This window comes from Siniperca chuatsi, linkage group LG5 (genome assembly GCF_020085105.1).
Source record: "Siniperca chuatsi isolate FFG_IHB_CAS linkage group LG5, ASM2008510v1, whole genome shotgun sequence".
Taxonomy (NCBI): domain Eukaryota; kingdom Metazoa; phylum Chordata; class Actinopteri; order Centrarchiformes; family Sinipercidae; genus Siniperca; species Siniperca chuatsi.
Window position 1 is genome coordinate 18,006,671 of NC_058046.1, and position 23,388 is coordinate 18,030,058.

Consider the following 23,388-nt stretch of genomic DNA (forward strand, 5'->3'; position numbering starts at 1 on the left):
TTTTTTTTTTTTTAATTTAGGGGAATTGACCCTTCAAGAGTTGTATTTACTGAAACTAATATTTAAATGATTGCTTGTTAACGTTTACTGAAGACTATCCAAAATGTAATTGTAAATGAGCATTTCCCACAACCAGTATTTTGTCATTTAGCATATGCAGATGTATCAAAATAACAGATATACATTCATCAAAGGTGTTGCTGAACCTGTTTTATTGTTCTAAGTAAAGATTTGTCAAAAATACAGAATCCTTTGTTCCAATCAGAACAAAAAGACTGAAAGCATGCACCGTTTAATAAAACATTTCCATGACATGTTAAAAATCTGTTCAAAAGTAAGGACACAGGCACAGAATATTTATGAACACATAACTTTTGCATTTAAATGAGATTTTTTTTCCTTCCAAAAATAAACACAGAACAGTCATAGCTTAAACTCAGGAGGGGTATAAGGGAATAATCATACTGATAAAACCCAGTAAGTAGTTCTTGTTTGTGGGTGTGCTACACCACCCAACCGTAAAATATTAACCTGGTTTGCTCGTCAGACCAGGATGGAGGAAGGTAATGGGCAACACTGATTTGTTTTTAGTGTACAAAAATAAAAGCTAATGTTTAAGTACAGGCTGCAGTGCAGAGCATCACCCAATCAAGTCCAAGTCTGGAGTCACTTGCTGTGTCCAATTCTCACCTGACGATGGACCAAAACGAGGAACAAATGTAGTCTGTCACAGCATTAGTTGACTATATAAAGGGAGCATAAATTGTATTAAACCTACACAAATTATTTCAAAGGTTAATCAGGATAGGATGGCTTAAACATAGATTAACATATATAAGCAGGTATATAAAAAGGACTAAAGAGAGAACCACAGGCCAGGAGGCTACCCAACCATGTAGAAACACCTGAGCATCTGCCCAAACTCAGAGCGCACCGGTGCTGACTAAATGCTGGAACGATCAAAATCAAAGCTCAAACTTACGACTATCTGATTTAACAAGTGGAGGGATCAACAATGAAAATTTCCCAAAAATAATCACAGCCAACTCTGCACATAAGCATGAGTCCTTGGGGAGCCGTCATCAGCATAATGGCTGGAAGAAAAACTGCCCGTCTACAGTCTGCACGTCCTCTTCTCTTTTATATTTCTCTTGTCTGTCTTCTTTAATCGCCCTTAGTAAGGAGGTCCTCTATGTAAGCATCAAGCTCATCATCTGTGTTTATGTCAATGTCCTGAAAGTGTAAAAACAAAAACAAAAAAAAGCTATTTTATTTACCGCATAATTTATTTATTTTTTTTTACAAACAACAGCAATTATATTACAAAGATTCCATTTGATAGGCAGGTATGTTTGTAAGTTTAGTGGCATATTTTGTCACAGTTTTGGAGATGTTCCGTTTCTTGAACAATCAGTAAGTACAGATGAAGCACAAGTCTTACCTCTTGTACTTTTTGCAGGAGTGCTACAATGTTTGTTCGTAGTTTCTGTAGTTTTTCGTCTGCCTCCTTCAGTTTGACCTCAGTGCTGTTGCTCTTCTCTTCCACAGCTTTGGCCCTGGCATCAGCTCTGCTCTGGTACGAGTTACACAACGACTGAAGACCTGATTCATACTGCTGGAAATACTCTTTCTAAATTGAGGGGGGAAAACACATTAATACACCAGCACTCAATACTCTGGACAAGAAAACACAATAGTAAGAACAAGTCGACATTGCTGGAAACAATCCATTTCTCGGCAGATACAGTTCTCCATTCTCTAATCATTTTATTGCTTTCAATGTAAAACTACATTTTCTATTTTTCATTTAATTCTAGCCTGAGGATCAATCCATTAAATCATCAATTATCTATCTCACCAAAGGAAAGGCCACCAACTCCTCAGCCGTCATACTGTTAACATCGTCCTTTGGAATCCGAAAAGCAGGAGGGAAGAAGTAACGCAGCATTGTCCTGGAAACACGAATAGCACAGTGAACACAACACAGTGCTCTGAGACTTTAATGAAGCATGATTCTGAAACTATGCGCCCTGGCTGTCGTAATTAACAAAGTGTGTGGTAACAACACCGGTTCATTGTAATGAGCTCACCTCAACATGGTGACCAGACTATCAGTCACCTCTCGACTGGTTCCTGGTTGAGTAGTGTCTGGCTCCATGGGTGCCGGCCCCTTCTCGGTCTCCTGTTGGGTGTCAGGTGTCTGAGAGATTGGAGATGGCGGCCGCATCAACCGGACATCATCGCTACCCTTAAAAACCCTTCACAGACACACAAATACAAATATAGGGTATTAATTATGTGGCATGTCAACAAAATGTGCCCTGAATGCAGCAACACAGACATAGTATCTTACCAACGATCTTTAGGGGTGGATCTAGGTACATAGTCAAACTTCACTTTCCAGCGAACACTCTGTTTATTCACCTCCACAGCAATGACTTTGCCTGTGTACCACTCCTTGTTGACACGTACTTCAACCAGCAGACCCTTATCTGTAGAAACAAAATACACATGTAGAAATCCCTCCCAGTTTTTAGAGCTTTCTTTTTCCAGTTCTGTGTGTGATACATGTTAGTGTAGAGCAGTCCATCATCTCACCTTTCTGAGCATTTTTAGTGTTGTTCTCTGGTTCCTGCTGTGGAGATTTCTCAGATGCCTGCAAAAACAAAACAATCATTACCCCCACTGCAGTCAGGGAAACATTGTTTACTGAAAAGCCAGTATGGTTAAAAGAAATGATCTGCAACCCTGTTAATGAAAGAAGTGAAAGTCCCAGTGTGACCTCAGGCATTGGGTGAGAATGGCATGCTTGACTGCCGAGAGCCGTTAGAGAAGAATAGAACTTCGGTTTCAAGAGAGGATTGTTAGAAGAGAGAATGACAATTTGACAATAAACCCAGATCAGTTGAAATATTAAATTGTCATGATTGTTAGAAGTTGTCAGAGGAGATGTCGGCCAGCTTTATTTTAAGGTAGTAGAGCGAGAGACCAAGTAAAGCTACCTTTGCTTTAGCTCCATGCTGTTGCATGGAAATGGATTTAGGGACAGAGGTTGGTGTGGTTGGTGTCTGCCGTGTAGGAGTAGAAACCCCTTTCTTCTCAGGCTGTGGGTTTGTTTTCACCTGCAAGGTCAACAGCAGAGGGACTCTGATTGGAGGTTCAGTAACCTACTTAGCCATCAAGGAATGCCTGTATTTCCTTCCTTTCGTCACTATATGAGCCTACAACTGATTTCAGTGTCACCATCTTGCCAGCCATTCAAATACTGTAGAAAGCTAATGAAGAATTGCTCGCTGCAGTTTAGTTCAGTCTCCTGATAAAAAGATTTGTCCAAGGAAACACAAGAGTATCTAATCAGAAAATATCTTTTAATGCTCAGATGATGAGAAGCTTTGCCACAGTACTAATGTTCTGTAAAGCCTAATATAGATGAATATCTGCACTGATCAGCAACGTGGCAAATAAATAAAATAACTTATAAAAACACAAGGCAAAGGGCAGTTACAACCTATATATGCACACACAGAGCAACATATGCCTTTTATTACTGCACTTTAGTTGCTGTTATTTCTATGTTCACATACTTATGAAGAGCAGGCCAGAATCTGAGTAACCCTATTCCCTGATTAGCTATTGGATTTAAGTTTGTGATCTCCTCTCATTCACTTTGTTCCCTTCATTTACTCACTTCACAGAAGTTAATCCCTTGTGGGAGAAAAGTGGTAATAAAGGAGGAAAGGCAACAAGCAGCAGAAAGGCGACAGCAGCACACACTGTCACAGCAGTCCTCACAGCATGTTGCACAGTGCACCACACACCCAGACTGACACACACAGGCTGATTAACAGGATGAAGGTGAACACTTGAATGGTTTATGCAGCATGCTGCTTTTTTATTCTATACATGTATACGTTTTGCAGTATTGATATATTATAAGTTGTACAATTATAACTCTGAGCTACAATGTTTCTGACCTGATACCAAGGAAAGTCTACTTTAACTTGTGAATTATGTTGCGTGTTTACCTCGTCCAACTTGTCACATTTGGGAGGTGGGGCCTTCTCTACCACTTTCCCACGGTTACCAGCTGCTGCGGCCATCTTGGATTTCTTTGTCTGTGGTTCTTCTTCTTCACTCTCCTCCTCACTCTCCTCCTCCTCCTGCTCTTCTTCTTCTTCTTCTTCCTCCTCCTCCTCACTGTCTTCCTGCACTATGATTCTCTTGCGTTGTCCAGCAGCTGCTGGTTTGGCTGTTGATGCTTTGACAGGTGTCTATGTAAGAAGACAGATATCACTATTTCACACTGTTTTTGGGTTTAACTTGGACATGCAGCCATACAGTATTAAATACTTTCACTTTCACCAAAACCTTCCACTGGTACTTTGTGGTATTAGTGAAAAACATCCTAAAACCTGTAACTTACCCGTGAACTGCGGCTGGGTGGGGGTGTTTTGGCAGTAGCTTTGGGCACAGGCTTTGCTACAGGAGGCTTTGCTGCAAGAGGCTTTGCTGCAGCTCTGGACCTGGATAGTTCGACTTTGGGTGGCGGAGGTGGAGTGGCAGGTGTTCGGGTGGGGCGCTGGGAAGCTGCACGAGATGGAGGGGCACTCTGTGCATTTTTGAGGTGAGCTGGGAGCGGTGGGGAGCGGGGACGTGTTGTGGACCTTTCAGAAGACCTAGTTGCCTGAACCGACAACATGAGCAAAGGAGACACAACAAACATTTCAGCGAGATAATGAATGGAAAACAAGATCACCACCAACAGCAGTGTTAGTGAGCTACTATGTGCTTAATTTGTTGACTATGAACGAACCAGACACTGGCCAACAAGCACAGGGACGAGTTTGTCTGTACTGAACTGCTTACGTAGCAAAATCAAATGGTTCCCTATAAATATAATAATAATAATAATAATAATAATAAAAATATATCCTATAAAACTAATTGTTTTTAGTTCTTATTTGTAAAAAAAAATCTGTGAAATCATCTGATTATTTTGAATATTAAAAAAGAATCAAGTAAAACAAATTCAATAATTCAGAAACAAAAGTATAATTTTCAGTGCCACAGCATTTTCTCTCAATTGTTCTCTTTACTTTCTATAAATGACTGCATATTCTGAGGTGTGCTTTTTTAGAAGGGGACATTTTTTCAACTGTTCAAGATGGTGAAACAGTCCAGCAGGAAAAAACAATTCCAAGTGTGGGGAACTGATTTGTTTCTTTTTTAAATATCTGCAATAACTTTCCTGTCATTGCTCATATTTCCAGTGATATTACCAGTATAAACAATAAAATACAAGAAAAAAAAAATATTAAAAGATGCCAAGAGTTTAAGAGGTAAATAGTAAGATGAATTGGGGCTACAAAGTTAACAAAACTTGTGAAAACTCAAGAACATTTCTTAAAAGTGAGAAGAATTTGACAGGTGTATTTATAACATTGAATTAGAAAACTACAAGAAGCACAGTATGAGGAGTTTGTACCTGAGAGGAGCTCTCTGTTGGTTTCATGCTGACCTCCAGTGGTAGCTTCTTTACATCTGCTGTAGATTTGATGGTGCTGGTTTTCTGATAGGAGGAAATACAATTTATCATGTCCTGATGATCACAAAACAGAGAGCGACAGAAAGAGACAGAGAGAGAACGATGAGGTACCTGCAAGGCCTCTAGTTTCTCCTGCTGTTGTTTGATTTTCTCTGCCAGCTCCTTCTGTTTGTCTTCAGCTGTCTGCTTGTCTTTCTTCAGAACACCACATGGCAAATTCTGCTTCTGTTCAGTAGCATCACACCTAAAAAACACAAAATACCCACTGTATGTAGCACGTAGGAACACTTCATTGATAACAAAACAGCAATGTAGTGACACAGTGACTAAATTGGCAAGCAGTACTTATGTTACATGAATAATTATATTAATTATTAATTAATTAATTATAGCATGAATTGCTACTTTAAAGACATATCCTATAAAACAACATTCAGTGTGTACCTGTCTTGGTTGCTGTCGGGGTTCATGAGACACACCCAACTGTCTGGGTAGCGTTTGTCCACAGCATCCATCTGGAATGGCAGCGTTCTCCACTTTAAACATTTATCTGAAAATGAAGAGCCGAATCAGAGAGTCAGTGTAAGTTTGTGGCAATAAATTAGTTTGTTTAGATACAGTATGTGTGTGAATGTGTGTGTATGGGTCTGAAACTTACCACACTGAATAGTAAGTGGTATCTCCATGGCGCGACGTCTCTTGTATCTCGGCTCTGATGACGGAGGTGCAGACCAGCTGGCAGACAGATATCCAAACTCATCCCAGAACTTCACTATGCCTTTCTGAGCTGCATAACACACACAGACACTCAGCATTTTACACAGCAACAAGGTCATTATTAAAATAAAAAATAAAGTTATTCAAGTAAATGTTTAAAGTGGGCATTTTTGAAGAGAACACTTTCCTACTTGTTCCTTAATGCAGTTGTGCAAGTGTGTGCGCACTGGAGAGTGATTGGGAGGGCAGTGTAATGCAGTCAGGAGGAGGCTATAACGGTAGGCTTTTCAACCCGTTTTCAAGTGTGACCATTTGGAACAGGCACAGACGCTTTTGCCTTTAGATGCGGTCAGACGCCTTGTAGTATAATCTAGTGCACTTGAACCAAGCCTTTAAGCATCTCCTCTTCATTTAAAGAAGCTGCATCTTGACTGTGATTCTATAATGCTGAGATACCTGCATTGCGCCCCACCACAAGAAACTATGATCACTGACTGTGATGTGAGCATGGCACAAGACTAAGTCCATTCAAAAGGATAACATTTGTTTACCTTCTTGGTGTGCTGGAGGTTTGTATAAACTGTAATAAGCGCCTGTAGGTACTCTTTTGACTAGTTCAGGAACTGTGTTTCAGTTTCTATCCAAAGCTTGAACCCACTTCTTGTAAATAAAATGCTGTCAAACAATTTTATTATATATGTATCGACCTGTTTATGAGAGAAGGGATTCAACTTGAAACTTTTTCTAGCAACTGGAGCAGATTGATTTGAATCCCTTGAAACTGACATTTGACAACTTGTTAAGTAGGGACAACCCTGTTTGTAAGGCTTAAAGATTTTTTTATTTGAACCGTGCAGGTTGGCGAAAAACAGAAATCCAGCAATTCAGAGAAACTCACCAATGTTACTGTCCTTCCAGTACTGAGCTAAATGTTCCCCCATGGATTTCAATAAATGTCGATACTCCTTAGCATCTGCAAAGTCCTGTTTGTTGTGAGTAGGCTCTAGAACTAAATATGGGACATCCACTACTCCAACCACACCTCCACATGCCCTAAAACACACAAATCACATAACTGTAAAACATCTTTCACAATCAATCAAACATCCCTTTTCAAGCTCTATGTGCATATTACTCACATGCCTCCCTCCAGCTGGGGCCCGGTCTTCTCGTACATCTTGATGAGACGAGAGCAGTTGTACACAAACATCCCATCCAGGTCCCTCTGTTCAATGTTCACTCCAAATATAAAATTCAACTCCTTGGGCTCCTTTAACGCTCTGAGGAACAAGAAAGTGTTGGAGACTGATGGGAAATAGACAAAGCCCCCTTTCCATGCAAAAAACAGAACACATCGTTGACAAATCTATACCAAAATTACACATCAATCAATTTGGCCAGTAAAAATTCTAATATTGAGGTAAATTTCTTTAATTACCAGCCTATGGGGGGCGGGGGGTGAAACTAAACTCTCAATTTTAACTGTTTGTAAATCTGTAAATAGGAGAAATAAGGTTTTACAATTTTGTCTATCATACTTTTGTTTGGATTCGAGAATCCTTTTCTTCATGTCAGCATCCCGTCGAAGCATCATGGCTGAATCTTGAACCTTTCTCAGAATTGCCTTGAGGAACAGAGAGCAGAGGGAGAAATCAGTTGAGACATAACAACCGTAGATTACGGTTGGGGTTTTTAGACAAAAACTTGCCAGTTTCAGTTTAAAAGCTTGTTTACAAAGACGCATCCATATTTGCATCTAACAAGATTAATCAAAATAGGCTCTTTGGTTTACCCGTGAATCTTTGGACAGATCCTCTCCTAATCTTGCCTCCAATGCCATGCGCTTACTCTCTGCCTCTCTGGCTTTCTCTTCCGCTGAAATAAATAACAAAATTGTTAACTGATGAGAGTGAGGGAGTCAAGTTGCAAAATGTAAATGAAAACACAAATTACACCACTGACTCACCAATCTTAGCAAGGTGATCTGCTTTCTTCACTTCTTGCTCAGCACGGGTTTTGAAACGAGTTGATGTGTATTTATAAACCCTGTTAAGAAAACAAAAATGCTAATGAAAGTCTTGTCACTGGAATACAGTAGTTACAGACACAGTATAAGTGTGTTATCATATTACCTTGGTTTATATAGACAGCAGGACAGTCTCTTGGTCCTGACTTTATGTCCCTGGATAAAAATTCTCATGCGTGGGTCGATGTACAAAACAGCAGCGTACGCCCTGAACGACCTCTTCTCTGGCTTCCTGTGAAAGAGGGAAGGACATGGCCAACAGTAATGATCAATACAATCACACCACAATCATTAAATGGTTTAATGGAGTCACTTTTCAAGAATCACTCAAAGTAACAACTATACTCACACTCCTTCAACAAGTGTCCCAGCCATCAGTATGTCTTGGTGATCCGTCTCTACATCCAGCTCTGGTTCTCTGTTGTCCATCAGCTTCAGATTATAGATGATCACAAGAGTACCTTTTAACAAAATCCAAAACTAAAGTAAGCATCAAAATCGACCATGTCACTCCCCAACACTAAAGCTTATATTAAAAAAAATAACCTTTTTAAAAATGTAATATATTGACACGTGTTTCACATATAAGTCAACAAAGGTTTTAGACACACATTCATAAGCTTACCACTGCTACTTTCTATTTTGTTGAACTGCTCCATCAACTGCTGTTCATTTTTAAAAGGTGAGTATTTGAAGATCAGCTCTGTCTCTATGGCATACTTCTCTGGGTCAGAGGTCAGCGGCTCTTTGGTCTTCAGATCCCAGGAGGGGAGGGGCACTATCACCTGAAGAGAGGATCAAAATCCTTAAGTAAGCAAGTTTAGAGTTGTTTGAGAAGCTCTAAGTCAAACAAAATAAAATGGGTAGCCAAATGCACCTCAGCAGCAGCAACCTAATTCACAAATATTAAAGCTTAAGCAAACCTAGGCATCCATAAAAAGCTGTAAAAATTAGAGATGGTGATTTTCAGTTATTTCAGAGACAGATCATATTATATATTAACATAATATAATATACTTGTTTATAGACTGCGTAACTGCATGAGGAAGAAATCTAGTTTTAGAGTGCCTCCTTGAAAATTTATGACCACATAATAATTAACATTCTCATGCAGTTCTTTTCCATTACAATAAAGTCTCACAAATATAAGAATATAAGAAAATAACTTGCTGCTTGTTAAAAGTATGAAAATAGCAACATACCTGACAACTCTTATTGCTGGCACAGGCAAAGTAATACAGAAAACTAAACCAATCCAGTTAAGTAGCAGCCTCGTAACTGAAGCAAAGTTAAAACTCATCAAATGAAATGATTCACTTACTGCAATTTTCTATATCTGTTTGATCAAGTTTAGAAGAAAATGACCAAATACACGCTATGGAGAAAGTCGAATGTGCAGTCAGTTGAAAATACATACAGCAGCATCCTCTCCACAATATACAGAGATTCATAGCTTAATTATGAACTGGCCATCTGTGTCTTTGTGACTTTCTGTTAACAATCCAACAATGTGAAATGTTGCATTTTTACTGACTGATATTCACATTTGTTGTGTAGCATATACACCACTTGCTCATGTGTATTCACAAAAACACATAGCTATTAACTATAAAAAAAAGTGATCTGAAAAAATGTGAGCCTGATGAAGCTGCTTGCTCACTCTTCCACTTGCAGAAAACAACTAAATAAATATTAATTTTATTATCAAGTAAATTTGAGTGGCAAGCCCCAACTAAATCTTTTTGGGTTTTTTTAAATCTATCAATTAGGTACAATTAGTAATCAAGTTACTTGTACCCATCCCTAATAATGACATCCTCTATTCAACAGTTGACTCTGACCTCATCCAGTCCCTCCTCTTCGTGGAAAGTCCTTGACAGGAAAAGGCAAGTCAGCGTGTTGTCCTTTTTTGTGAACAAGATGAAGTCTTTCCCGATACGCATAGAGCCGCTGTGAAAACACACACATTTTAATGATGTGTAAAATTATTCAAACACTAATGTACCAAAGGCACAATGTCATGATTACACAAGAATTGGGTGAAGGTCTTACGATTTCAGTCCGTTTCCATACTGGCCGATCTGAGTGGACTCAGGGGACCGTTTGTTTGACTTTCCAAACTGAATAACATGGGTTGCCTCATCTAATAAAAGAAAGTTGTTCAGCATCATGTTTCACACACAAAACACATATATCATCAGAAAACCTCACAATAGACCCACACAAACACCTTTAATTGTGAAATAAAAACTAGCTTGAAGTGATTTCTCTGGTAATAAAGTGGCACTTACTAGGGTCCATTCCAATACCGTCATCCAGAAAACAGAGCATGTAGCCGCCCCGCAGCTCTGGCCTTTTTTCTGTCAGCAAATCAGGAAGGAGAAAGAGACATGTTAGGAGCAATGAATGAATGTGCATGCTTCAGTGTGTGAGTTATTGTGAGGTGTACCTGTGTAGATGTCTATTCGCGTGGCATTGGCATCTCTGAAAGACATAAATGAACAAGAAACAAAAAAGATATCAGGTTAATATAAGTTTTCTAGGCTGCATAATTTGTCAACATTTATAGGCTCCGATGCAAATCATTATGGGTACCTTGAATTGTCCACAAGCTCTGCCAAAGCTCCAAATAAAAACTCATGAGTTGTCCTGAAAACAGACGACAAATTTCATTAATGCAATATACCTTATTATTAAAAGGGATTTAACTTGAGTTAGCAGGGCAAACTGGTCAGAGAAAGAGGATGTATAAGAGGTACTTGTTGACAGGATCTCGTCCCCATATTAATATTCTGTTGTTAATCATTTATACAACCTGTATTTCCTCCAGTCTACTGAGAGATAAAGTATGTTTCAATGCAAACAGAACAGAGGACTGTCATTTAACAATGTATTAACTGGTTCACTGTAAACCACTCATTGTCACGTCTTCTCAAAGGACAGACTATCAGACCATCTGTTTGGGCCCTTATTAATATGGTAAATGTTACTATGACTAAAAGCAAACCTGGAGCATGAGAATGACGAAGCTAGTACAGATGACGTGAGCTCTGAATTGGACAGCGGCCAAGATACCATCCAAGTAGCGGTCCCAAGAAAAGTTAGGACTGATGAGGGAACCTTATATATCTCAACTGCCTCGACCTTGCTGCTATAAACGCGCAAGTAGTTTTCCTTGCCAAATTTCTACCTCAGGAACGCCAGAAGATCTCAAAAACAACAGAGTTTCCTGGAAAAGCTTGGACTTCAGCTGTTGCGGCCATGGCTGGACAAAAGGATAGAGGGGCCACGACTTCCAAAGCTGATAGATGCTCTAAAAGTCTTTGGTTTGTCCAGAAATAGAGCCGCATCAGCTGAGGAACTAATTAAAATTTGGTAGGTGCAAGTCTATGAGAAGTTACAGTAGGCTATGTGTAAGACAGTACAATATAAACATGAAATACATGTAACAGGCTACGCTGAAATACATGAATGAATTTTGAAAAAAATAACTGTATTCATCTACAAATGTAAAAATGTCATAAAAAGGCAAAAATATATTTTGTTTGTTATTGTTAATATGTTCTGAAACGTTTACAAGCAATACGATTTTAATATATGGCTTAATCTGTGTTATATACGTGCTGGATCACTAAAGACGTACGTAGGAATGTTTGAAAAAACACCCATGCATTTAATGATTAAATCTGCAGGAGTTATTGATGTTTTAAGTAAAAAGTATATATTTTTCAAAGTCGTAAGGCAAAGTTGTAAATACCAATGCAAATTCCTTGTATGTGTAAACCTACTTGGCAATAAAGCTGATTCTGATTCTGGTATTAAATGCAAACTGACACATAAAGAAATGAGAGCATATTCTCCTCTACTTTGAATAGATCTATCTAGACCATCTATTAATGTTCATATTCAGGTGTATCTGTACAAACATTAATTCTGGGGCGTTGATCTGTTGTAACGTTTTCAGCCATTTCTGGGCCTTGCAAAAACATTTACATGGATGAGCTGGTATACTGTGTTGTATCTATGTCTAGATGGTGGTCTGCAATATAAGTTATCATACTTATGTGTAGTATCAAGTTTATAAGCAAATATGAATTACCAGCAAGCCGGTACTCACGAATTTGTGTGCAGGTACTCAAAGGTAAGCTGAGCCCTGCTCAGGTTGCTGTAGTTGGAGTAGTCCATGGCCACTCGCAATTATTTCCTGTTTGTCTTCTTCCTGTCAAACCGGACTCTAGTCCAGAGCTTTCATCCTAAAGAGAGAAGAAAACTATCACAGGTCTGGTATATTAACCCACAAAGTACCTTAGTGCCTTACTCCATTAACCAACACCATGGACATGATCTGACATCAGCTGATGTTAACGCTTTACTACAAGTCATTGGGGACAAGTTAACACCCACGCCTTATTGAAAGCGCCCCCCCTCCCCAATGTGAGGGGTACCACGTGCGAGGCCTGCTTAGGAACAACAAAATTTTATGGCAAAGAGCGCCTTTAGGTAAGGTGTTAGCTATTAAGACATTAACGTTTATGTATTTATGCAGAAGTCAGTCATTGGTCTAGCTAGGTTTCTGTGGCGTAAGGCCAAGTCATGTTAAGTGAAGAGCATATGATATAAACGTTTCAGACGTTATACAGCAACGGTTAACGTTACTAACGTTTAATGTCAGGCTAGGCTAGCTAGCGGACATTAGCGTCTTCTAGTGTTTATGATGTATGTTAGCGTTAACGGTAGCTAGCTAGTTTACACTGTGAAAGCATGTAGCTGACGTTAGCCATAATCAAGTAATTTTCACCGACTTTGTAGACCGTTTCATATGACGGCGACTTTGTAGTGGGTTCGCGCTAGTGTAATAATCCGTCCAAGGAGGAATAAATAATTTGTAACGTTACGTTTCCTAACATGAAACAATCCGCCAGGCCGCGAATAATCCAACCACTTCGTCGTTGGTTACATGGTTTCCTCCTGGTCTGCAGAAATCCCGCCTCTATTTTTCGATACTCAGCCAATAAGAAAGCACCATTGAAAGATTCTTAAAGTTGATTGGAGGAGAAGTCTTGCTACGTAGACGAGGTAAAATACCGATGCATCAGCCAGTGCTGGCTCTTCAGGTCATTGAATTGACTGTCTAATCAGTACAATATATATTCATATATATAATTGAAGACATTGATTTACAGAAGAAAAATGTTTTTATTGTGTGTTTGTCAACTAATCACAATTGACAATACAGGCCTGTTTTACTACTTATGTCAACAGCGTCAGAAAACATCAGTACCATAACCTTTGTAGATTTAGGTGGTGGTTCATCCCTTTTGTTTATTTCTGCACAATAAGGTCATTTTGACAATGATAAATCAGGCATAATGTTCACTGTAAGAGATTCAATGAAAATTTCAAGTCACTGCAAGTTGATTTCCATAGTGCACTAAAAAAACTGAAACCAATGGCTTCCAGGAAGGTAGGAAAACAAATCCCTAAATAATCAATTATTTGGACATGCTAAACAGTAATGTAAGGTACAGTATATTTGAATTGTTCTGGTCTCTTAAAAGAAACATTAAAACCATAAATCAAAATTCAGATCTCCAAATTTGATCTCCCTCTTTTGTTGCTGGTCCTGGGCTCCACTGCATTAAACATCAAGTCAAGACTAAAGGGTTACATTAATAGCTTTTCTTCACTTGGCAGAACCGCAAATGAAACAGGTGTTGGTTACTTGTAAAAAGAAACCCAATGTAAAGTTTCTTAACTTCCCAGTAAGATTCACAACAGAAACCTAGTATTTATATTTTTCACTATTAATGTTTGATTCTTCCTAAAACTAGGAAAATTGTGTTTGAAAACAGGATGCCTTCTTGACTGCAGTTATCTGTTTCTAAGCTGTTAGCGCAGAAAATCCAGGACAGACTCAGTTTCTTAGAGTCTGGAGGACATGTCAGTTCATAGCACTGGTAATTTCCATGCACACACTTTACTGTGCTTACAAGTATTACAAATAGTCTGTATCATAACAACTTTCACAGGATGTTACACCCCTTTTCATTTTCTTAATTAAACACAATCTGTGGCTTAGAAATTCAATTAGGAGCAAGAGATATTTCTTCAACACGCACTTCGTAAAGTTTCTACTGCCGTGCAAGTGATGTAACACATTGTGGGTGGATGCAAGAATACTGTGGATCTGTAGATCTGGAATCTGGATTCAATGAACTTTCAATGTCAAATATGTAAATTAAAGTAGTAAAACAGGCAAACTAGCCTAGTATACCCAAAGACCTTTGCTGCAGTAACTATACTACTTCTTTCACAGGTTATAAACATATTAGATTTAGATTTTTGACTGCAAAAACACTTATTCTCAACATATTAAACTTTCACTCAGCTGAAGTTAATGTCCGTTTTGAAGTTATTGAGAGTAATTCCATGAAATGTGGGAAATGAAGTAGACAAGTCAGTTCAACAGAAAACAAATAATTCTTGGGATGCACTGCACATAACATACTGGATAGTGAATATATGACCAGTCAAAAGTGTAGGCATTACCAGTTGAAGAGTTGTTCCCATTACACCATGGTCCCATTACAAAATATACTCCTTCTCTATCACATATATGTTTCCCATCTGGATATTTTATAATATTTCAGTCTCCTATAACAGGGATGCTCCACTGATTGGGTGTTTTCATTTTGTCGGGAAACTTGTAACAGACAGATTAAAATGGTAAAATTGATTCAGCAGAAGCTGAAATATCCTGACTTTTAGTTCCTAGTAAGAGACAAGCTTGTAAATCGCTGGAGTCTAAAATATTTAGACTCCAAACCTAAGCTGAGATAACTGATGACATCACCATGGTTAATTTCTCAGGCTTTAGAAAGCTCCCTCCAGAGCCACCGAAGACATTATACAACTGTTTTCACAGACTGAGTAGTACCCCATATGGTTTATTTTGTAAAATCGGTGGGGTGCCCCTTTAAAAGTTGTGATATATATATATAGCTCCTCTCTCTCAACCACCAACTGATTTCTTCGGGATGCAGAGGATGAAAAATGTTCAGGTGTCAATCAAGGGCTCCTGCAAATAAAGTAAAGCAGTAAGGTTAAGTTAAAACAGTATCTGCACATTTCACAAAATGTTTTAACTGTTTTAAGATATCTAGATGTTGTGCACAAAAAGACAGATTAATTAAAGTGAACACAAGCATTTTTAAAACCATACAAGCTGTGTAATATATTTCATGTATACTACTGTAGTATTTCTGCAATTAGTGAAATGTATTTAAAACTGTTGTCTAGTTCACACATATCAAAATTACTAAATATTACCATAGTCAGAGATACAAAAACAAAGTGGTAATATAAGAAATGACTGTTACATTTTGTAAATCCAGTCCATTCCAGTAGGTGCGGCGTATGAGTGAACGTGTCATACAAGCAGCTAAACAGAGTATCAAACAAACTCCTAGCAGACACACGCTGACTTCCAGCAGATGCCGCGCTGCCACACTCTCCTCCTCCTAAAGAATGAAAGTAGAGAATCACTTACAGGACAACAAGAGGGTATCTGTATTATGGCTGAGCAAGATATGTTGTTCATGTGGGACTCACTGTACCTGTGTTAACATGACTGTGAGTGTAGGGTCATTCTTGGATTGTAGACTGTAGCAGGTTTGTGATGCTGTAGGTAGCTGGTTGCTCGTTTCCACATGGATGGGTGAAATGTTTTTATCAGATGCAGGGCACTCTGGTGGAAGTCTACATTAAAGTATATGCATAAAAACATGCAAAAATGACTCATTTGTGAGTTGAAAGACAGTTGAAAGGAAGCTTATAAACACACACTTGAGAGTGTGAATCAACTTACAGGCTCATGGGCAGGAGGTGTGTTGGAGCACTTATGATGAGGCAGGTGTAGGTATCATTTCCAGACAAGAACTCTAGAGTCACATTGACAATCTCATTGCCTGGGGAGTAAAACAATCACTCATGGGTGAGAATTTATGGTTATACACACACTTTTACTTTATTTCACAACAAAAAACAGTCCACTGCAATACCAACCTCCAAGATTTAGTTGACTGGCTCTCAAAGCAGTGTGTAGACCAAGGTCTTTCAGAGAGCCACCATTTGAGTTGGTAGTCACAGCCAGAGGAACCTTAAGACGCAAATTGGTGACTGAAGGAGTCTTTGTAGAGTTAACTAAAGTGTCTTTATCCATCAGAGGAGAGGGGACTGGTGAGACAAGCTCAGATGAACTTGCACTGGCTTTCACACATAGCTGGAACTGTGATAAGGAGGACAGTAGATGGTTCCAGTCCTAAGGGAAGAATAAAGAGTACGATTTGCACGCCGATATCGGCTCAGGACACACAGAAACGCAAGCATACATGCAGTCACAGCTTGCACAACATTAAGTTTCCTTTGCACACCAGAACACATCCTCTTCAAAAGGACTGTGAAAGGATGAGACAACTTCCATTCTCCTAAATTAATTTGGATAAGTGAATCCTTACCTTTGCTATGTCAGGGTTAGGCAGAGGGTAAGTGTAGCTGTAAGAGCTGAGGCAGATGAACGAGATAGCCAGAGACAACAGACACAGGAAAAATGTCACCCCAGGAGGATTCTGGGATACATAATCTTTAAGGTTGGTCACCGGCTGCCAGAGACCCATCATCAGACTCTACAAACACCTGGGATGCTGTTAACAAGAAGCGGGTCACTTCAGTTAATAACGTCTTCACAGCTTTTGTCCACAGTACCTTTGGTAGTGCTAGTGGGACAGTTTCATTAAGACACTGATCATTCGTAAATTAGAAGGAGTATCTAATCCCCGAAGGACTTTATCTTTCGAATATATCTTTGGGTGAATTTTTCAGCATAATGACATTCAAAATGAGATTAAATAAACTGTTGATTTTGACTTTAAATGACAACAGGTCATGTAGATATTCAAAAAGAAGGCACTAACGATAAACTTATGTTTGCAGTATGGTGGATGACACATTTAGTCCAGATCGCAGAGCTACAGGAGACATGTAACTTGTTGTCTAATCAGCCAACCAGCTCCATGTTAACATTACTGTATTTAAGTTAGCTAATGTTGCTATCTAACTAGCTGAAACACAACTTCATACCTTGAATTTAAGTAGTCTTCTCTGATCACGTCACCAGTTTTGGTAAAATACAGTAATACCTGAGTTTCTTGATGGTAAGTAGACCGGAGTTCGACATTTAAGATGTTTAAAGTTCAGTTAAAGCGGTACAAAGATAACAACACGAGAGCGCACTGCTATGACGACGCCGATGACGTGGGTCACGTGTCTGGCTCCAGACACGTTTTATTACCATGTTATTTTATAAATTCCATCCAGATTTTTTTTTTTAATATTTACATTTAACCATATTATAATTACTGAAAATTAATTCTCAAGACGCAATTTTTTTTATCGGAAAGCATATCCTGAATGTAAAAAAAATATATATTTTATCATTCACTGTGGTATTTTATTTCTCTCTCTGTGAAGCACTTTGTACTTTGTTTTGATAAGTGTTCTATAAATAAAGTTTTATTATTATTTGAGTAAAAATTAAAATGCAATCATCCCATTTTCATATACTGTACTTATATGGGCGTTTTATCACTATATTAAAATTAAAATGGAAAAGCTGTTTGACATTTAATTTCCAAAGTTGTAACCCGCTGTACAGTGGACAATATTCAAATGTTAATTCAAATTTGAAAATGAAATAAACAATGTAACCTGATTTTCCATTTATGCAAGCAATATTTAAGTCAAAATGAAAATGAAATTTTTGATAATGAAAATTGCATTTGAAATTTCAATAAGCAAAAACAACCCCCCAGTCTATTGCATTTACATGTCACCATGCTCTTTTGGGGTTATCATAAAAATGTAATCTGTCAGTGCTCTCATCAAGGCAGGTCTTCAGTTAGGACGTCACTTGCTTAGACATCTGCTGCTTTGCTCATGTGTGTAGTCCACTTGTGGCAGAAAGGCAAGAAGGCAGCCGGGCCTCACTGACTACTGGATTAACAAATAACACATACATATGTGGAAATTTATAATGCTATTGTGGAAATACATTTTCAAGTTTACATTATCATTTGAATATAGTCTAGTATACACTTCCATGTGTGGGTGTGCTAGACCTTTAAATTATTCATATTCTAAATCTTTTTTTTTTTTTTTTTTTTTTTTTTAAAAGGCAACGATCAGGGCGCTGTTCATTTAGAAGATATTTAAAAAATAAATAAAAAATCATACAATGCATCATATCAGAATTTCTCAAATGATTTAACTCATGATCAATACATTTGCCTTCATTGTCACAGAACATTTGCATCTGCATCAATAATCGTAGATGTAGTCCAATGGAAACATTTTATGTCGTCAAAACATGAAAATCAGATATAATCTAATGTAGAAGCTCCCACTTTATCACAGGAAGTTGTTGTTCTTGGTCATATTGCCTCACATTCAAAGCTCTCTTTAACCTTCTGTGCTTTAATTATGCAAATAGTGCAATACTGTAATACTTCCAGAATATTATTGCCACTCTTCTGATAATAAATAACATGACTATTATGTTCCTAAAAGTCATGTCACACTGAATTAAAGTACCATTTCCCTTTGTCAAAACTTCAAACAGCACAGCTGGCAGTTTACATTTATCATGCCAACTGTATATACAGTATGATAATTAAGGAGTCCAGGTGACTTTGATCGGTTTGAATGTCCAAGTATCAGGGTGACCCATGTGCATCAGGTCTTTGTAAGGAGAAGTGCTCCACTGGAAGGGTGGCACCTGGTCCCATGTTGGCCCGCTCACTGCCAGCATACCATAGTCCCGAAACATCCCGTAGGAGGTCATCTGCACAGGAACACACACACAATGCATTAGATTTAGCAGACATGTCTTAAACGTGCCACAGCCACACAGAAAAGATTTGGGGTGACGACAAGAAATGAAATGAGTAAAATAAAGACCTTCATGTCTGTCCCTCCATGTGGTCTCTGCCTTAAGGCGCCAAACGGATATGTTCCATTAGCTGGGTTCAGGTCTGAACGGGCTGAGATAGCATTCTCTCCATTCGCAGGTGGATTACAGCCTTCACACTTTGACAGTGGGTCTTCCTTAAAGTTATTATACCTGAGGAGAGACACTGCATCTTATAAATAAAATTACATTTTAGTTATTAGCCTATAAAAATATAAAATCTAACGTTAAAGTTTGTTTGTATAATGCCGATCAATCCAGCACATGGAGGAAATGTCAACCTCCAAACCTGTGCAACACACAGGCCTTACCTCATGAGGCGGACCATTGAGTCCATATCTGTGACAGCTGTCTGGTTTCTCCTGAATATCTGAGCCCGAGGATTCTGGTCCAGAGAGAACCACGGGCCGAACTTCTCAACCAGCTCATTGCAGCCACTGGCATTAAATATGTTCACGTAGTACCTACATATGAGCACACATGTACAAAAGACAATTTTACATATAACACAATTATACTATAATTGCATTTGTTCTATGTTAATGTAAAATTTAATGATTCCAAACTGGATACTTACGGGATGTTGTAACTTGCCCAGTACCCTTTCTCCAGCAGTTCCTGAGTTTTATCAGTGTAAACAACGAGTCCCCTGCAGTATTAAAACATAAGAAAAAGCTTATTTTAAGTGATAGGTTTATAAGCCGTGAATAGAAATACTGAAATAATCTTGTGTTTTGATTAAAGATTGGGTGCAAAGACTTACGGAATCTGCTCCAGCACAACAAAGAGCTCCTCTTTAATGTCAGTGTTCCCTGGAGTAAAGTGGTTATAATCCACAATCATCCACTGGTTGTTATACCTACAAAGCACACACAGTCCAAACTGAGCATATGACCTTTAACCTACTAGCTTTTACCGATTTTTTTTCATTTATTTATTTACTATATATCCATGTAACTGATGTTGAAGTAACTGACTAAGCATTACACAACAAACACTCCTGATTATAAATGCCCTTTTCCTGCTTCCTTTACTCCTGTCAATCCACATGGCAGCCTAAGGTCCCACACTAGGTTTTATCTAATCGTGTCAATGGGAATTTTAACACAGAACAAAAAGCAGCAGACAACAGAGCCTGGAACCTGCTCAGGAGATTACATCGGACCAAAGTGGTGACAATGTGTTGGTTAAAAAGTCATGAGAGACAGTTTCTTTCTGGTGTGTAAGACTCACGTTCCACTGTTGTACTTGCTGAATATCTTGGCCCACTCCATGCCAGTAGCAGCCAGTCGATTAGCCACAATGTTCCTCAGCCATTCCATGACGGTTCCTGTGGGCTGAACAAACTTCCAGAGAGCAGCGTTATTGTTGCCAATAGTGGTTTCCAAGGTAACCTGGAGACACGAGATAGATTAAGAACAAGAAACTCAATCTAGCATTACTCAATTTATAACCAAAAGTAAAATAATAAACACATTTACTTTCTGCAGTTTAGTCTTAACACTCGATTCTATCGTGCCAAGTACAAAGAGTTCTCACCAAGCCACTACTTAGTATATAAAAGTCATCTCCAGAAAAGATTGATCCAGGATAAGATGAGAATGCCTGAGTTCCTCCAGGAAGAAGATCCTTGCCTGGGAAAAAAACAAAACAAACATCAAGCACATTATAAAGTGAGACTAATCTGTATTCACATCATAGACAGTAACAACACTGCCAGTCCACTACTGGAGCTTCAAACAAGAGAAACTAATTGTGTTTTTGAAAAATGGGCTTTTGGTTTATGGTCATATTGTTTAAAGGAATAGTTCGACATTTTTGGGACGGTTATTTGCTTTTTTGCCAGTTAGATTGAAGATCGATGCCACTCATGTCTGTTCGGTAAATATGAAGCTAGAGCCAGTAGCCATATAGTGTAGCACAAAGACTGGAAACAGGGGAAAACAGCTAGCCTGTCTCTTCGGTAACAACCAGCACCTCTGAAGCTCACTAATTAACACATTATATATCCTGTTTGTTTAATCCTCACAAAAACCAAAGTGTAAAAACAACAAGTTGTGGTTTTATGTGCCGGACTATTTCCTGGAAACTTGTCATCACCGTGAGTTTGCCAGGCAACCAGCTGAGGAAGTAAAGATTTTGTTACCTTTGGACAAAGCCAGGCTAGCTGTTTCCAGTCTTTATGCTAAGCTAAGTGACTGCTGGCTGTAGCTTCATATTTACCATACAGACAGCAGAGTGGTATTGATCTTCTCATCTAACTCATCAAGAAAGCAAATAAGCATATTTCCAAAAATATCGAACTATTCCTTTAATATAAATAATGAGGGACAATAGAGCAGGGACAGTGATGAACAAGATACACACTTGCATCAGTATACTACCTAAAGGAGAAACTTTAAAGGCAAAAATGTATTTCTTCATGATGCGCAGCATGGCCTGGTAGGTGTTCCAGGTGTCATGTGACACCAGCAGTTCCTTATTGTTTGGCAGCAGCTTAATGAGAGCAGAACAGGAGCCAGATCCAAGAGGTTGAGTTTGGCTGGATTTGTTCAGAGCCGATTCCAAGTCCTCCAGATCCCCGCCCAATTGGAAAAGTCTGGTTGGACAGGGTAGCAGTGGAGAATGTGAGACAACAGCAAGATGTCAGGAACAGTGAACAAACATGTTTGATTAACACAAAATAGAGATAACCACTTACAGGAAGCCAAATGGGTTGAGGGAGAATGACCCTATAGGAAATGACAGCTCATCATTGTAGCTGTCCTCCAGACCTTTCAGCTGCAGCAGTGCCAGATGCACCTGAGAGCAGAAACAGATACCATCTTATTTCTGGCCTTTAAACATTTTTGTATCCATGCAAGGGGTTTTATTCATCCTACAAATGCTCATTAAGTACCTGGTACCAGTAGGGTGAACTCGGCTGCTTCTCTATTTGCTCCTGAACCCACTGCAGATTGGTTGTGATGAAAGCCTTAAGGCGCTCGCAGTAATCGGTTTCAGACGTGAAGGGCCCACAATAACCCATTAGAGTGTTCATCCAGTGCTTATAGATGAGCTAAAACATACATATACCAAATCTTTAGATTAAAATAGATGTCAAGGAAGTATAAAAAAACATTTTGACTGCTTGGTAAGTTGAGCACAAGGAATGAAGGTTTAAACTGACCTGAGATGTGAGTGCAGCCTCCACTGCACCGGCAGCATACGCCTGGATACTGTCATTGTACTCACTGCTGGTAGTGATCTCCAAAAAAGACCAACTGAAGAAAGAGCACCGGTGAATAAATAAAAAGGAAACATATGATCTGTGTGCAGGCTCAAAGGAGTGCAGGTTTTATATCAGTGGCACATAAAATATATATGGAATAATTGCCTGCACTTTAGGGCATAGGCTGTACCAACAATCATTCAGAAAAACAGATGTAATCCTTCTGTAATTGTCTCAACTGAAGACCATTGCAGGTCTTTGGATCCCAGTTTGGGAATCACTGCTGTTTGTGTTCAGCTTCCTCTTTATAAAACCAAACATGTTCAGTATTCCCTGAAATGTTACGGTGGACAGATGATTTACTGGGTTTTGATGTATGATGTATTTTAAAATAGGAAATTAATCGATTAAAAGATAATCGTTAGTTGAAGCCCTAAAGTTAACCTTAGCCTGACACATTAGCTAGCTAGTGTAGCTGGCAGAGCTACACAGGCCGTACAAGAAATGTTTTTTAATGATTTAACGTGTAGTTAACGAAGCCAGCAACTAAAGAGTCCAACCAATTAAAAAAACGCAGAATGAAGTCCTGTAGTCAACTCACCCTGATGTTTTAATGTCATCAGTGAAGTTCGCCCAAGCCACATAATCTTCTCGATATCCTTCAAGAACAGACAGTTGCCCGGTTTGTTTGTCAATAACAGCGGTTCGTATTTCGGCTCGAACAGACGCACACATAAAACACAAAACCGATAAAGCTGCTAAAACCTTTGAAAAACCTCCAACAGCAAACATCTTGTTCAGCGTGGACGCCATCTTGACATGAACATATCACATGATGCCGCAGGTGACTTGTCACCTGACAATAC

General features: G+C 38.8%; 3 protein-coding genes across 6 annotated transcripts; all 3 read right to left on the reverse strand.

The window, feature by feature from the left end:
- Nucleotides 1-195: 195 nt before the first annotated feature.
- Nucleotides 196-13,328, reverse strand: morc2 (MORC family CW-type zinc finger 2). Of its 4 annotated transcripts, none has more exons than XM_044196830.1 (28): nucleotides 13,194-13,328; nucleotides 12,406-12,541; nucleotides 10,884-10,937; nucleotides 10,738-10,772; nucleotides 10,580-10,648; nucleotides 10,341-10,431; nucleotides 10,130-10,238; nucleotides 8,914-9,073; nucleotides 8,638-8,749; nucleotides 8,395-8,520; nucleotides 8,229-8,308; nucleotides 8,055-8,137; nucleotides 7,801-7,886; nucleotides 7,402-7,542; nucleotides 7,161-7,315; nucleotides 6,204-6,332; nucleotides 5,990-6,095; nucleotides 5,657-5,789; nucleotides 5,486-5,569; nucleotides 4,424-4,684; nucleotides 4,026-4,271; nucleotides 3,003-3,122; nucleotides 2,599-2,656; nucleotides 2,354-2,492; nucleotides 2,091-2,258; nucleotides 1,859-1,952; nucleotides 1,442-1,630; nucleotides 196-1,233 (listed from the first exon to the last, which is right to left on the reverse strand). In XM_044196830.1, exons 2-28 carry the CDS (start codon nucleotides 12,471-12,473, stop codon nucleotides 1,165-1,167), a joined length of 3,165 nt encoding a protein of 1,054 aa, XP_044052765.1. In that variant the 5' UTR covers nucleotides 12,474-12,541; nucleotides 13,194-13,328; the 3' UTR covers nucleotides 196-1,164. The 4 variants fall into 4 exon arrangements, with proteins under 4 accessions (XP_044052765.1, XP_044052766.1, XP_044052764.1 ...); XM_044196831.1 differs by having other exon boundaries at nucleotides 13,184-13,323; XM_044196829.1 differs by having other exon boundaries at nucleotides 13,091-13,254.
- A 136-nt stretch (nucleotides 13,329-13,464) lies between these two features.
- Nucleotides 13,465-17,610, reverse strand: zgc:158398 (uncharacterized protein LOC568894 homolog). Its single transcript, XM_044196844.1, has 7 exons — nucleotides 17,427-17,610; nucleotides 16,805-16,990; nucleotides 16,353-16,608; nucleotides 16,156-16,255; nucleotides 15,905-16,046; nucleotides 15,668-15,808; nucleotides 13,465-15,366 (listed from the first exon to the last, which is right to left on the reverse strand). The coding sequence occupies exons 2-7, from the start codon at nucleotides 16,964-16,966 to the stop codon at nucleotides 15,346-15,348; spliced, it is 822 nt and encodes a 273-aa protein (XP_044052779.1). The 5' UTR covers nucleotides 16,967-16,990; nucleotides 17,427-17,610; the 3' UTR covers nucleotides 13,465-15,345.
- Nucleotides 17,611-18,589: 979 nt separating this feature from the next.
- Nucleotides 18,590-23,361, reverse strand: plbd2 (phospholipase B domain containing 2). The gene is made up of 12 exons (XM_044196846.1): nucleotides 23,124-23,361; nucleotides 22,481-22,574; nucleotides 22,211-22,369; nucleotides 22,013-22,113; nucleotides 21,696-21,910; nucleotides 20,851-20,945; nucleotides 20,545-20,705; nucleotides 20,075-20,170; nucleotides 19,889-19,960; nucleotides 19,623-19,775; nucleotides 19,302-19,464; nucleotides 18,590-19,185 (listed from the first exon to the last, which is right to left on the reverse strand). The coding sequence occupies exons 1-12, from the start codon at nucleotides 23,333-23,335 to the stop codon at nucleotides 19,015-19,017; spliced, it is 1,692 nt and encodes a 563-aa protein (XP_044052781.1). The 5' UTR covers nucleotides 23,336-23,361; the 3' UTR covers nucleotides 18,590-19,014.
- Between the last annotated feature and the right edge of the window lie 27 nt (nucleotides 23,362-23,388).

Coding starts and splice junctions, on each gene's coding strand:
- morc2 (XM_044196830.1), bottom strand. CDS start 12,473: ATGGACTACTCCAACTACAGCAACCTGAGCAGGGCTCAGCTTACCTTT. Junction 10,239..10,340: donor TATGGAAACGGACTGAAATC/GTAAGACCTTCA, acceptor GTGTTTTCACAG/CGGCTCTATGCGTATCGGGA. Junction 2,259..2,353: donor TCCACCCCTAAAGATCGTTG/GTAAGATACTAT, acceptor GTGTCTGTGAAG/GGTTTTTAAGGGTAGCGATG.
- zgc:158398 (XM_044196844.1), bottom strand. CDS start 16,966: ATGATGGGTCTCTGGCAGCCGGTGACCAACCTTAAAGATTATGTATCC. Junction 16,256..16,352: donor CAGTCAACTAAATCTTGGAG/GTTGGTATTGCA, acceptor TTTACTCCCCAG/GCAATGAGATTGTCAATGTG. Junction 15,367..15,667: donor ATGGACTGGATTTACAAAAT/GTAACAGTCATT, acceptor CTTTATTTGCAG/GAGCCCTTGATTGACACCTG.
- plbd2 (XM_044196846.1), bottom strand. CDS start 23,335: ATGGCGTCCACGCTGAACAAGATGTTTGCTGTTGGAGGTTTTTCAAAG. Junction 20,706..20,850: donor ATATACTAAGTAGTGGCTTG/GTGAGAACTCTT, acceptor TCGTGTCTCCAG/GTTACCTTGGAAACCACTAT. Junction 19,961..20,074: donor GTTGTGCTGGAGCAGATTCC/GTAAGTCTTTGC, acceptor TTAATACTGCAG/GGGACTCGTTGTTTACACTG.